The sequence below is a fragment of the Scyliorhinus torazame genome, chromosome 4 (genome assembly GCF_047496885.1).
Source record: "Scyliorhinus torazame isolate Kashiwa2021f chromosome 4, sScyTor2.1, whole genome shotgun sequence".
Lineage (NCBI taxonomy): Eukaryota > Metazoa > Chordata > Chondrichthyes > Carcharhiniformes > Scyliorhinidae > Scyliorhinus > Scyliorhinus torazame.
Window position 1 is genome coordinate 327758408 of NC_092710.1, and position 15170 is coordinate 327773577.

At 48.3% G+C, this 15170-nt stretch overlaps 1 protein-coding gene across 1 annotated transcript in view; it reads right to left on the reverse strand.

The window, feature by feature from the left end:
* Positions 1-320: 320 nt before the first annotated feature.
* Positions 321-15170, reverse strand: part of LOC140411132 (uncharacterized) — a 30280-nt gene continuing 15430 nt past the window's right edge. The window contains exons 2-4 of the mRNA XM_072500192.1: positions 15032-15161; positions 4469-4643; positions 321-2962 (exon numbers count right to left, since the gene is read on the reverse strand). Coding sequence (XP_072356293.1) covers positions 2797-2962; positions 4469-4643; positions 15032-15161 — 471 coding nt within the window. The 3' untranslated portion in view covers positions 321-2796. The remainder of the gene's footprint in view (positions 2963-4468; positions 4644-15031; positions 15162-15170) is intronic.

A 15170-nucleotide genomic window follows, 5' to 3' on the forward strand; every position in this document is an offset into this window, starting at 1 on the left:
TTATCCTGGTTTTGTCTCATTGCTGTCCCGTTGACAGAGTTAGAAAGACTGTTCAGAGTGGAGTTTGACAGATTGAAGTGTCAGGCTGCACGGGGGATGTGAGCTGTCACCTGACCAATATGGAGCTCACTCTCCAAGTGTTGCATCTCTCAATAAATTACTCCCTGTCTCTTCATTCTTTCTCATTCTTTAATTTTACACCTCAATATTTTAACAGAACCATTTCACTGAAATGTGGAGAGTTTATCTAATATGAAACTAGTGATGTGATCAGTGACCCATATTTATTTCTGAGGAAGAATCTAACACGAGACCAAATGTGTGAATGCATCACCCTCTTTATTTCACAGTGAGAAGACATTCCCAGCAGTTTGAAAAACAAAAGACAAACAAAGACTAGAAGACGATGGTTTATTTGCTCCACAAGAGAAACCTGTGAATGGGTCACCTGTTAACAGGAGTCAGATCTGAATCGATCATTTTCTCAATCACAGATTCAGTCTGTCGATATTCCCAATGTCAGCTCCCAGTGTGGGTTTGAGGAGATCTGAATTGAAACTTAATTCCATCTTCAGTCTCTGGATTCTAATTTTAGATTGGGATTCTTGCTCCGGTTTAAGGATCAGTTTTAAGCTGCTTCACACCTGAGTCACAAAACTCCCACTTCACTTTCCTGACCTGGGCCCATCTGTTTCCTGAACCTGGACTGGTCTGAGTCAGAACAAACTGGATTGAGAAACAACCTTTTTAATCGTCCCCAACACAATGTCCAGTGTTTTATCAGGAATAAGACAGGAAAAGGGAATACTTTACTCCCCACACAGGGAGTCGCCATCAGCAGGTGTCTGCAATGAGTGTTGTGTTCTTCCTACAGTGTACAGTGCCTATTCCACACAGTCTGTTATATGGTCCATTCCCATTATATTTCAGAGCACAGGAGACAGAACTATTCAAACATTGAAGGAAATTCTTCCAGATGATGTGATGAAAATCTCAGTGTTTTACAAATGGTGAACACACTATCTCTTTACAATTTAAACATTCCCTTATAGTTAAATAATTCAATCTGGAACTAACTCCGAGTGAGAGAGCCCAGGGACAATCCCACATCTGATCACTCCATGATTTCACATTGAACAGCTTCAATACTCTGTGCTCTGTAACAAATCCCAATTTCAATTAACTCTTCACATCAACTTTAAACATTCTGATCAGTATGATGGATAAATATGAACATATTCCATCGCTGTGTGAAAATAGAAAATTCTGAACTGTATCTGTCACTCGGACCATCTCAATCTCAGTCTGCGCACAATTCATTTAAAGCAAGATAACAGAAAAAGCGAATTACTGCAGTGATTAATCCCCGTTACCCAATCGAGGGCCCACCACCCTGTACAATTGAGTTTAGCCCTGTGTCTGTTCAGTGTGGTGACGTTTTCAGCAATGAATTTTAGACATTGAGGGGAAACAGAATTCAAAACAATATTAAAGGAAAAAGAGCAGCCAGGACTCAGGGACAATGAAATAGGTCAAGGCTGGAGTCACATGGATGGTTTACGTGTGGGTGGACCATCATGGCCGAGATTCTCCGATCCCGCATCGGGTCGGAGAATCACCGGGGGGGGGGGCATGAGAATCGTGCTGCGCCGCTGTGACGCCGAGCCACCGATTCTCGGCGACCGGAGAATCGACGGCAATCACGCCCACGGGGTCGCCGCCGCGCCGGTCGGGGGCCGTTGAAAGCGGCCCACCCCGCCGATTTTCTGCGCCTCGGCCTGGCCGAGTGCCCGCCGAGTCCCGCCGGCGTGGGTTACATATGGTCCTACTCGGCGGGAACTCGGAGTTCTGGCTGCGAGGGCCGTCCTGGTGGGGGGACGGGAGGAGCCGACTCTGGGGGTCTTCCACGGTGGCCAGGCCTGCCATCGGGGCCTACCGATCAGTCGGAGGGCTAATTCTGGGGGAGGGGGCCTATGTTCCTCCACGCCGGGCCCCTGTAGGGCTCTGCCATATTTCCCGGGGGCCAGCGCGGAGACAGCAACCCGGCCCATGTGTTTGCTCCATATTTAGTTGGTTAATTGAGTGGTTAAGAACATAACAGGTAGAATATGATGTAGTGATGTTTGGTCCCCTTAGTTAAGGATGGATGAACGAGTTTAGCGGGGGTGCTTTATCTGTTTATTAGACAGATTACACACTCGAGGGACAGTGCAGGAAAGTGGAGCTAAGGTCGAAGATCAACCATGATCTTACTGAATGGTGGAGCGGACTTGAAGAGTCTCTGTTTTTAGTTAATTTGGGGAAATAAAACAATTCCCTGGTGAGAACCAAGATCTGTCCAGTCACAGGACGATGTGGGGACAAACTGAAACATTGTTTTGAATCATCCAACTAAACAATCAATGGGAAGTGTGTGTGAATGAAGAAGAAATGTTCACTGTTGATATTAATGTGGCTGAATAATTTTGAATCTAGAATAAATCCTGCAGTGTGTGTGGGAGTCAAAATTACTAACTGCCAGTAGAGGGCAATATTTATAAACAGGGTCACAGGGATTTGGAGATGGGACATTGGTGGAATTATTGGAAAAATCCCAATATACACATATACATAATCTGTCCGATGAACAGACATTGCCTTCCCTCAAAGGTAAATATATCCTTATTGAGGTGAGGAGCTTAAAACTATGTTCAGTATTCCAGATTATATCCAAAAGAAGATTAAACAGTTTTAGAATAGTTAAGCACATCTCACTGTTCGATGTTTAGAAAGGTAACAGAACCTTCCAGAAAACATTCATTCTCCTGTCTTTTGAAATACTACTCCCATTTGCCCATGTGTGTTGGAAATACCAATGACAAAAAATGTCCGATTGAAGGGTTGATTGTCTTGTTCCAAGTCCTTCAGTAATTGAATCACACGTTCTTCAATTTGTTTTTCATCAACTTTCTTGTCAAAATTCCTGTAACAGAATTAAGAACAGAGGGATTTAAATTTTATTCCTTTTGACAAAACATATTTCGAAATGAAGTTGGTTGTCAGGACAACAGGAACAGAAATTGACCATTCAGCCCATTGAGGCGCCTCCACCAGTCAGTTAGTCCACAGCTGTAGTGACATCATAGTGAAGCTCGCCAAAGGTACAGACAAGTGACAGAGTTTAATACAGAGAAATGTGAGGTGGTGCATTTTGCAGACAGGATGGAGAGATCCAGACTTAATGGCACAGTTCTAAAGAGTGTGCGGTAGCAGGGGGACCTCGGTGTGTCCACCATGACTGGAAGGAAAAATCAATGAGAGACCGGGGTAAACATCATTCACATCCGGTAATGGATATAGAGGGACAACTGACCCCCTCAGGATATATTCTCTGTCATTCTTGTGGGAATATACGCCAGTGTGAGAAAACATTTTTTTACAATGTCGTGTGCCAAGGTCGGGATGCGTAGCGCTGCCTACAGAGTTTAGGATGGATACTGCCCACAACCCTGGACTCTGGAAGACCACAGCAGTGGGTTAGGGGAGCATGTGAACTTGGACCTTCCAGATTTGGTCTCCTGGAGGGAGTCCATCCTCCGGCCTCACAATGTTCCTGGAAATCGATCTTCATTTTCAGGAGGTCCACCTTTTCTCAATTGTGGGATATAGAGTTTAATTCTGGTCACCACACTACCAGAAGGATGTGGAGGCTTTAGACAGGGTGCACAAGAGATTTACCAGGATGTTGCCTGGTATGGAGGGCATTAGCTATGAGGAGTGGTTGAATAAACTTGGTTCGTTCTCACTGAAACGAAGGAGGTTGAGGGGCGACCTGATAGAGGTCTGCAAAATATGAGGGGCATAGACAGAGTGGATAGTCAGAGACTTTTTCCCAGGTAGAGGGGTCAGTTACTAGGGGGTTTAAGGTGCGAGGGGCAAGGTTTAGAGGAGATGTACGAGGTACGTTTTTTACACAGAGGGTAGTGGGTGCCTGGAACTCGTTACCGGAGGAGGTGGTGAAAGCACGGATGATAGTGACATTTAAGGGGCAACTTGACAAATACATGAATAGGATGGGAATAGAGGGATACAGACCCAGGAAGTGTAGAAAATTTTAGTTTAGACGGGCAGCATGGTCAGTGCAGGCTTGGAGGGCCGAAGGGCCTGTTCCTGTGCTGTACTTTTCTTTGTTCTTTGTTGTTGGATATCTTTCCAATATGACACCCGAACACGATGGCGGACTACACACCTTCCAGGCCTTACCCATTGTTGAAAACAGCGTAAAACACCAGGTGAATAATTAATGAGGATGGGTGGGAAGATTCAGAGTGTTTTCCGGAAAGCCGCTGCAGCGGAAAACACTCCACGTTCCCGCACACCCCCAGCACGTAGTCTCAAAATGGGAGAATTCCAGCCCAGGTTGAGTGATGTTGATCCAAGAGCTGACAGAAAGAAACATCAATCACAATATATCAGTCACTAAACTCACCTGGTATAGTACCAAACAGGAGGTCCTTTTACTATTTTAACTGTCGGATCTTTTGGTTCAGGTGGATTCATGACTTCAGGAACTATTTCAACAAATACTCTGAATTTCTGTTGTATTTTGTCGTTTTCCAAGTATCCAAAAACTCCCCAGGGGGAGGAGACAGGAATAATGGTACCTGTATGTAATGATATGTATACAGACAAGTTAGTGAAGGGTTAATCATTACATCTCAGTGACACCAAACACTAGAGGGAGCCACCACTTCTCTGTGTTTAGGTCAGACCCTGAGGGAATTCTGGGCATAGTGTAAGGAGTAGCTGAAGGAGAAAGCATAGTGACAGCAATTAGGAGAAGATTAGATTAGACAGAGTTAACACGAGGTTAGATCATAGTGCAGTTAGTGACTATTTAGATTATTGAGTACTGCTAGACAGATTCAATATTACTTAATTATTAACTGTAGCTGAGTAGAGTTTGTGAACTTCATTTAATCAATAGTTATGTAATAAATTAGTTTTGTTTCAATCTTTTGATTGGTGGATTTTTTGTCAACAACACATGAGATCATTCTGGAAGAAAACACAAACACAAAGAACACAACAGATGACCATAAAGGGTAATATAACACTATAGACAGAGAAACACACTGTTTCAGCATTTAACTAGGTGATCAGCTGATGGGGAGTCAAAAGTTCCAGGTGAGGGGACAGGGTAACTTTGCTGAGATGTGGAAAAGTTGTGATATCACTTTAGGGGAATATGCAAATGAACAAGTAGCCAGGATGTAGAGCAGCATGTGACCAGCATGGTCACACTCATTGTGTGCCTCCCGACACCATATTTAAATACCAGTCCAGCAGACTCATATCACTCTCTGCAGCCCACCTCTCTTCACCAGACTGTGCAGCATGTTCACAACACAGTTGGAAAAGTCTAGCAGCCTCAAGAGAAAGTCTGTTCCTCAATTCAACCACCCTCTCCCCCGAGCCCATCACCTGTGAGGTGCCCATGCCCCACATGGATCTCCACCCACAGCCTCTGGCATCTTTGTGCATCGCCTGCCAGTAAATTGTGTGGTATCCCTTTGACCCCATTGTTTATGAGCTTCTCATGCAGCCTTATCAAACTCCAGGTTCCCTCCCCTTGGTCTTCCCTCTGCCTTCTATTGTTCATTTTCTTCATCCTCCTCCTTGCCCCTCCGCCTGATACCCTCAGCCCTCCCCCTTTCCCCCATCCCTTGCACAACCCTCCATTCAGCCCTTCAAGCCTGCTCTGTAATTGCAGCTGCATCAGAAGTTAACCTAACAACTGAAGTCACAAGATCTTGGGCACGATCCAGCAGCCACGTTGCACTCTCCCTCGGGCGCGGCGCGGCCGGAGAATGCCGGGAGAACCCTCTCGTGAGCTTCACCACAGTCGTCACGCCGCGTGTGATTCACCCAAGTCCCGCGAGGCGTCTGAGTCCAAATCCCGCCCACAGGCGCGGGACCAAATGGCGCACGCCGAAGCCAGTTTTAAACCGGTATCCACTAGCAACGCAGGATCCACCGGCCTCCCTAATGAGGCCACAGCCGGGCGCCATTCAGCACTGGTCCACACAAATGAAGACCAGGCAGGACCGCACCCGGAGGGTCTGCTGGGCCATCGGAGACTCCAGCGTGGTCAGGGTAAGTGCAAGGTGCCCCCCCCCCCCCGTCCCCCTGGCCCTCCCCCTGGAAAGTGGGCACCTTAGCACTGCCCAGCTGGCACTTTGGCACTGACACCCTAGCACTGTTAAGGTGCCTGGATGGCACTGCCAATCTGGCAGGGGGCTAGGGTGGCACTGCCAAGGGCAAGGGGGCCTATGCCCATGAAAGGAGAGTGGAGTGAGAGTTTCAAGGGTAGGGGTGTGCAGGGCAGGTAAGGTGGGGCCTCTGGGAGGTTGGAGGGGTGATGGGTGGGGGTCTCAGAAGGGAAGGGATGCTGAAAGGGGGCTTCGGGGTGTTTGAAGAGGGGGGACCCCCGGGGACCTCATAGCGGGGTGTTCTCACGTGGGGGTGTGAGCAGTGCCCATATATGTGTGTGGGGGGGGGGGGGTGGCATTGCCCTTGGATGCAGGGACCCACAAGCTCACTTAGAGATCAGAGCACCCTTTCAACATGGCAGCCCGATCTCTGAGTTCAGCTCCCAGTGCTAAAAGAAATTCTTCGAACGTGATTCTCCAGAAACATTTCTAAGTGTGGTAGCGAGGGGGAATTGCCACGATCTTCCCAGCGCTCGGCTAGCGAGGCCAGCAACACAATTCAACGTTAATTAGTCCAAGTAACAAGGTCTCAATGGCTTCTCACCACAAATGCCAGCTGATTTGCCGCGTTCGCCAGCCCCCGATAATAAGGTCAAGCAGCACTTAGGCTGCACTTGCTCAGCCTACCACAGCCAGCTCGCAACAATGGCACCGAGGAGACCAGCCCCAAGGTTCGGGGAACCTGACACGGAGAGGCTCCTAGACGCAGTGGAGGCCACGAGGGATGTTCTGTTCACCCGAGGGTCCTGGAGAATCAGCCACAGGGCAGCCAGTGCTGCCTGGGATGAGGTGGCGGCAGCTGTCAGCTCGGGGGGTGTGATCAGGAGCACTGGTCTACAGAAGGTCAATGACCTACACTGGGCAGCGCGAGTGAGTAGACGCCAACTCCCCCCACCTCCCTCAGGGGAGCATCCAACCCCCCAACTCCCCATACGACCCCCAACCCTCCCTCCACCCCTTCCCCTTCAACACCCTGTCATTACATACACCAGTATATCATGGTGCAGACACACATTGATGGACACACAGTGGGACCAATCAACACACACAACACCGCAGCCAATCACCAGTGAGAGCACACACACTATAAAGACATGGGGCATCAGAGTTCCCGCTCATTCGAGTTGCAGCTAGCTAGGATCACAGAGCTCACAGCCTGCAACACAGACATTCACCATGTGCTGAGTGCATCACCTGGTTAGGACAAGGCAAATGTCTTTAGTTAAAGCTAGTATCGTATTTACCCACAGTCTAAGTAAGTTTAAACAGTTAATGATTCAATAAAATAGTGTTGCACTATTTCAAGTGTTGATGACCGTACGTAAACCAGAACACCCAACACATCACACCCCACAACCCTCCCTTCACACGACCCCCTCTCACCACTGTGAGCCATGTGTGTGGCTAACGCTGCCCTTTCTGTTTCTCCTCAGGAAAAACTCTCACACTATCGCCCGGAGAGGGCCCAGACTGGCGGAGGGGTGCCAGACTTAAGAATCTTCCCCTCCTTTGAGGAGCGTGTCCTGCAGGTGACTGGTGTGGCCAAGGACAGATTGGTCACCCACGTGGAGGCGGTCAGAACCGCAGAGGTGAGGAACCATCAGGTTCCAGCCAGAGGACCTGACAAACGTGAGTTGTTGTTGCCTTACTGACTGACCCATCCCTCCCACTGACTACATGTCCATTATCCCACAGCTCCTCTAGCCGAAGGCGCCAGCTCATCCCGGGCGGCATCCTCGAGACCCCCATGAGGAGAGCTCCGAGGATGCCACCAATATAGTCGCGGCACAGCCGTCATCCCCACCCTCTGCCAGCGCAGAGACACACACCGCATGTTAGTGGTCAGGCTTCTGGGGCACAATCTGGTGAGCACCACACAGCTGCTGATGCACATCTGGTGGAAGCAAAACCCCCAGGCGAGACATCAGTCGGAGGGCTGCTGGATCCCGGGACACAGCTGGGTCCCAGCCTGATGAGCCTGTGGGACAGATTGGAAAGGATAGGCTGCAGTCGGGACATTCAGAGTGAGATGGCAGCGTCACTCCAGCAGATCCATAGCCGTTTGGAGGAGTCCCAGAGGCTACAGGCGCAGAAGTTGGAGCCGGCAATGAGTGGCAACGAGGCCAACACTGCTGGGGTGGTGACCGCAGTGGAGAGCCTGGTGCATGATGTCAGCACCATTAGTGAAGGTGTCCAAGACGTCGTGCAGTCGGTGACGGCCATGACTGAGGGCCTCGGCAGAATGATAGCCTCACTGGGGCTGTGTTGAATTACTCACCTCCCACATGGCGGGACCTGGCAGCTAAGTGTGCAGGGGACGTCCTGGTTGGGGGGGGGGGGGTCCGACCCCGGGGAGGGGGGGCCCGCACAGTGGCCTGGCACGTGATCGGGGCATACCGATCTGCGGGCAGGCTGGTTCCATGGGGGCCTTCTTTCCTCCGCGAGGGGCCCCTGTAGGGCTCCGCCATATTGCCCGGGGGCCAGCGCAGAGAAGGGAATCCTGCACATGCGCGGAAATACGCCGGCCGTTCTGCGCATGCGTGGAAATACGCCGGCCGTTCTGCGCATGCGTGGAAATACGCCGGCCGTTCTGCGCATGCGTGGAAATACGCTGGCCATTCTGCGCATGCGTGGAAATACGCCGGCCATTCTGCGCATGGGTGGAAAGAAGCTGGCCGTTCTGCACATGCGCGGAAATACGCCGGCCGTTCTGCGCATGCGTGGAAATACGCTGGCCGTTCTGCGCATGCGTGGAAATACGCCGGCATTTCTGCGCATGCGTGGAAATACGCCGGCCGTTCTGCACATGCGCGGAAATACGCTGGCCGTTCTGCTCAAGCGCGGAAATACATCGGCCGTTCCACGCATGCGCAAACTTGCACCGGCCCTTCAGCGCCGGCAAAACCGGCGCCAACCACTCCTCACTTTCGGGGGCCGTTGGCGCCGGAATGGTTGGCGCCGGTTTTCACGCCGGCATGGGGACATCCCCCCATTATTGGAGAATCCTGCTCCATGATGTTTGCCAGGTTGCTGTGGGTGGCAAGGGAGGAGATTGCTTTCGCTTGACCGCAATTTTCAAATTTTCTCTGGCCACAGGAGAGGTGCCAGAGGACAGGAGGACGGCGACTGTGTTGCCATTATTCAAGAAGGGGAGTAGGGACAAACCAGGAAATTACAGGCCAGTGAGTCTAACGTCAGTGGCAAGAAAACTACTGGAAACAATTCTGAGGGACAGAATTAATCTCCACTTGGAGCGGCAAGGATTAATCAAGGATAGTCAGCATGGTTTTGTCAAAGGGAAATTGGGTTTTACAAACTTGATTGAATTTTTTGAGGAGATGACTAGGTGTGTCGATGAGGGTGGTGCAGTTAATGTAGTCTAGATGGATTTTAGTAATAGTCATGGAGTCATACATGTTTCAGACACTTTGACCCAGCTTGTCCATGCCGCCCAGTTTCTATCACTAAGCTAGTCCCACTTGCCCGCATTTGGCCCATATCCCCCTTTTCCCACCCTGCCCATGTAACTATCTAACTGTTTTAAAGGAAAAAAATTTTACCCGCCTCTACCACTGCCTCTGGCAGCTCACCACCCTCTGTGTGAAGAAATTTCCTCTCTGGTCTCTTTTGTATTTAAGACCATAAGACCATAAGACATAGGAGTGGAAGTAAGGCCATTCGACCCATCGAGCCCACTCCACCATTCAATCATGGCTGATTTCAACTCCATTTACCCGCTCTCTCTCCATAGCCCTCTTACCTTAAACCTATGCCCTCTAGTTCTAGACTCCTCTACATTTGGGAAAAGATGTTGACTATCTACCTTATCTACGCCCCTCATTATTTTATAAACCTCTATCAGATCACCCCAAAGCCTCCTACGCTCCAGGGAAAAATTGTTCCAGCCTATCCAGCCTCTCCTTATAGTTCAGGCCAGTAAGTCCTGGTAGCATCCTCGTAAATATCTTCTGCACTGTTTGTAGTTTAACAATAACCTTCCTATTATTGGGTGACCAGAACTGAACCCAGTTTTCCATGTGTGGTCTTATCAATATCTTGTACAATTTCAACAAGATGTCCCAACTCCTGTACTCAATATTCTGAATGATAAAACCTAGCATGCCGAATGCCTTCTTCACCACCCTGTCCACCTGCCACTCCACCTTCAAGGAGCTATGAACCTGTACCTCTAGATCTCTTTGTTCTGTAACTTTCCCCAACTCCCCAACTCCCTACCATTAATTGAATAGGTCCTGTCCTGACTTGATCTACCAAAATGCATCACCTTACATTTATCCAAATTAAACTCCATCTGCCATTCATCAGCCCACTGGCCCAATTGGTCAAGATCCTGTTGATCTTGTAAGTTCATTTCATTTCATTTCATTTCAAGTAAGGCTTTGATAAGTTCCTACATGGGAGGCTGATAAAGAAGGTAAGTGCCCATGGGATCCAGGGCCATTTGGCAAACTGGACCCAAAGCTGGCTTTGTGGTAGGAGGCAGATGGTGATAGTTGAAGGTTGTTTTTGTGACTGTCTGTAAGCTTGGGTCCTGCGGTGTTCCGCAGGGATCGGTGCTGGGTCCTTTGATATTTGTAGTACACATTAATAATTTGGATGTGAATGTAGGAGATATGATAAGTAAGTTTGCAGATGACACAAAATTTGGTGGTGCAGTAAATAGTGGGGAGCAAGGCCTTAGATTACAGGGCGATATAGATGGGCTGGTTACATGGGCAGAAGAATGGCAGATAGAATTTAAGGTAAGGTGGTTAAGAAGGCCTATGGGATTCTTGCCTTTATTAAGTGAGGCACTGAATATAAGAGCAGGGAGATTATGCTGGAGCTGTATAAAATGCTGCTTAGGTCCCAGCTGGAGTACTGTGTACAATCCTGGTCACCACAATATAGAAATGAAGTGACTGCACTGGAGGAGGTGCAGAGGAGATTCACCAGGATGTTGCCTGGGCTGGATTGCTTCAGCTATCGAGAGAGACTGGAAAGGCTGGGGTCTCTGGAGCAGAAAAGGCTTAAGGGGTCCAGGGACATAAATAGAATGTACAGGAAGGTACTTTTACCCGTAGTGTAGGGGTCAATAACCAGGGGGCATAGATTTATGCCTCGAGGGTGGTTATAATCGGGAATTGACGCCTGAAATGGTGGTCGAGGCGGGAACCTTCACAACTTCAAAGAAGTATTTAGATGAGCTCATAAAATGCCACAGCATACAAGGCTACACTGCCTCATGGGTCCAGGACCCATGTTCGATCCCGGCGCAGGGTTACTGTCCATGTGGAGTTTGCACATTCTCCCCCTGTCTGCATTGGCCTCATTCTCACAACCCAAAAATGTACAGGGTAGGTGGATTGGTCACGCTAAATTGCCCCTTAACAGAGAAAAAGAATAATTGGGCACATTAAATTTTAAGAAAAAAAATGCATTCAAGGCTATGACCAATGGGATTAGAATAGTGAGGTGCTTAATGGTCGCCATGGACGTGATCAGCCAAAGGGCCTCTTTCTGTATATCTCTATGATTCTATGACTAAACTTTTATAAAACACGTGTTTGGTCTAAACCAGAGTAATTCCAGTTCTGGTCACAGCACTTCAGGAAGAATATGACAGCATTAGAGAGAGTGCAAAAAAAGATTCATGAGGACGGCCCAGGGATGAGAAACTTCAGTAATCTCGATAGATTGGAGAAGTTGGGACTGTTTTCCATGTCAAAGAGAAGGTTGAAAGATGAATTGATATAGGTATTTTCAATCATGTGGGGTCTGGTCAAAGCAGAGAGTGAGAAATCGTTACCACTGGAGGAAGGATCGAGAACAAGAGAGCACAGATTTAAAGTGATTACGAAATGAAGCAAAGGCGACATGAGGAAAAAGATTTTCACAAAGCGGGTAATTAGGATTTGGAATACAGTGTCTGAGGACTGTGCTGGAGGCAGGTTCAATTGAGGCATTCAAGTGGGAATTGGATCATTATCTAAAAAGGAAGAATGTGCAGGGTTCAGTAAGAAGGCGGAGGAGGGCACTATGTCAATTGTCCTGTCAGGGAGCCAGCACAGACACAATGGGCTGAATGGTCCTCTCTGTGCTGTTACTGTTTAGAACATAGAACATAGAACGATACAGCGCAGTACAGGCCCTTCGGCCCACGATGTTGCACCGAAACAAAAGCCATCTAACCTACACTATGCCATTATCACCCATATGTTTATCCAATAAACTTTTAAATGCCCTCAATGTTGGCGAGTTCACTACTGTAGCAGGTAGGGCATTCCACGGCCTCACTACTCTTTGCGTAAAGAACCTACCTCTGACCTCTGTCCTATATCTATTACCCCTCAGTTTAAAGTTATGTCCCCTCGTGCCAGCCATTTCCATCCGCGGGAGAAGGCTCTCACTGTCCACCCTATCCAACCCCCGATCATTTTGTATGCCTCTATTAAGTCTCCTCTTAACCTTCTTCTCTCCAACGAAAACAACCTCAAGTCCATCAGCCTTTCCTCATAAGATTTTCCCTCCATACCAGGCAACATCCTGGTAAATCTCCTCTGCACACGCTCCAAAGCCTCCACGTCCTTCCTATAATGCGGTGACCAGAACTGTACGCAATACTCCAAATGCGGCCGGACCAGAGTTCTGTACAGCTGCAACATGACCTCCCGACTCCGGAACTCAATCCATCTACCAATAAAGGCCAACACTCCATAGGCCTTCTTCACAACCCTATCAACCTGGGTGGCAACTTTCAGGGATCTATGTACATGGACACCTAGATCCCTCTGCTCATCCACACTTTCAAGAACTTTACCATTAGCCAAATATTCCGCATTCCTGTTATTCCTTCCAAAGTGAATCACCTCACACTTCTCTACATTAAACTCCATTTGCCACCTCTCAGCCCAGCTCTGCAGCTTATCTATATCCCTCTGTAACATGCTACATCCTTCCACACTATCGACAACACCACCGACTTTAGTATCGTCTGCAAATTTACTCACCCACCCTTCTGCGCCTTCCTCTAGGTCATTGATAAAAATGACAAACAGCAACGGCCCCAGAACAGATCCTTGTGGTATTCCACTTGTGACTGTACTCCATTCTGAACATTTCCCATCAACCACCACCCTCTGTCTTCTTTCAGCTAGCCAATTTCTGATCCACACCTCTAAATCACCCTCAATCCCCAGCCTCCGTATTTTCTGCAATAGCCTACCGTGGGGAACCTTATCAAACGCTTTGCTGAAATCCATATACACCACATCAACTGCTCTACCCTCATCTACCTGTTCAGTCACCTTCTCAAAGAACTCAATAAGGTTTGTGAGGCATGACCTACCCTTCACAAAGCCATGCTGACTATCCCTGATCATATTATTCCTATCTAGATGATTATAAATCTTGTCTCTTATAATTCCCTCCAAGACTTTACCCACTACAGACGTGAGGCTCACCGGTCTATAGTTGCCGGGGTTGTCTCTGCTCCCCTTTTTGAACAAAGGGACCACATTTGCTGTCCTCCAGTCCTCTGGCACTATTCCTGTAGCCAATGATGACATAAAAATCAAAGCCAAAGGTCCAGCAATCTCTTCCCTGGCCTCCCAGAGAATCCTAGGATAAATCCCATCAGGTCCCGGGGACGTATTTGATGGTCTGTGTTTGGTCTCCGTGTAGAGGAAAAACATGGTGAGCAAAAAAGGATATCCCGAGGTGCGGTACATTGGCGAATCAATGCAGATGCTGCGACAACGGATGAATGGATATCGCATGACAATCACCAGGCAGGAATGTTCCCTTCCAGTCAGGGAACAATTCAGCAGTCAAGGGCATTCAGCCTCTGATCTTCGGGTAAGCGTTCTCCAAAGCGGCCTTCAGGACGCGCGACAACGCAGAATTGCCGAGCAGAAACTGATAGCCAAGTTCCGCACGCATGAGTATGGCCTCACCCGGGACCTTAGATTCATGTCGCATTACATTCACCCCCCATCATCTGGCCTGGGCTTGCGAAATCCTACCAACTGTCCTGCCTTGAGACAATTCACACCTCTTTAACCTGTGATTATCCCTCTCTCCAGTTGCACCACCTGGACCTGGAAAGACTTAATTACCTGTAAAGGCTCGCTTTCAAAGTATCATTTTGCATCATTGGCTTTGTCTTCATATGCTGTGTTTGTGTAACCTTCCTCTTCACTCACCTGATGAACGAGCTGCACTCCGAAAGCTAGTGATTCTAAACAAACCTGTTGGGCTTTAAACTGGTATTGTAAGACTTCTTAAAGAAAAGTACAGCACAGAAACAGGCCCTTCGGCCCTCGAAGTCTGCACCGACCATGCTGCCCGTCTAACCTAAAACCTTCCAGGGTCTGTATCCCTCTATTTCCACCCTACTCATGTATTTGTTAAGATACCCCTACAACATCATTATCGTACCTGCTTTCAGCACCTCTTACAGCAGCGAGTTCCAGGCTCCTACTACCCTCTGTGTAAAATAAGTCCCTCATTCCTGGAATGTGAGTTTGGAATCTCACTCCCAGCACACGTGGGAAACCTTCCCAGATTCTTGGAGCATGAATCCTGCCGGTATCAAAGAAGTAGCCCAAATGCACCTTCAACCCACTAGTCACATGTGAACGAGGAACGCTCTGGGATTGACAATGGTGGAATTCTTTTGTCAGTGTGTCAGTCTGTACAGAAAGTTTCAAATGTGACAGGTTAAAGAGTGAAATGTTGTTTTATATTCTGTTGTTACTTTGAAGGAACATCTGACATACCTGCAACATTACCACAACGTGAATAATTGAAAAGTTTCTTCAGGCCGATCTCCATTGCACTTTTAAAATTCACTGCATGAACCTCAGCTTCAACCCTTCGGTGAAATTCGACTTTCATCTCAATATAACTCTAAAACAA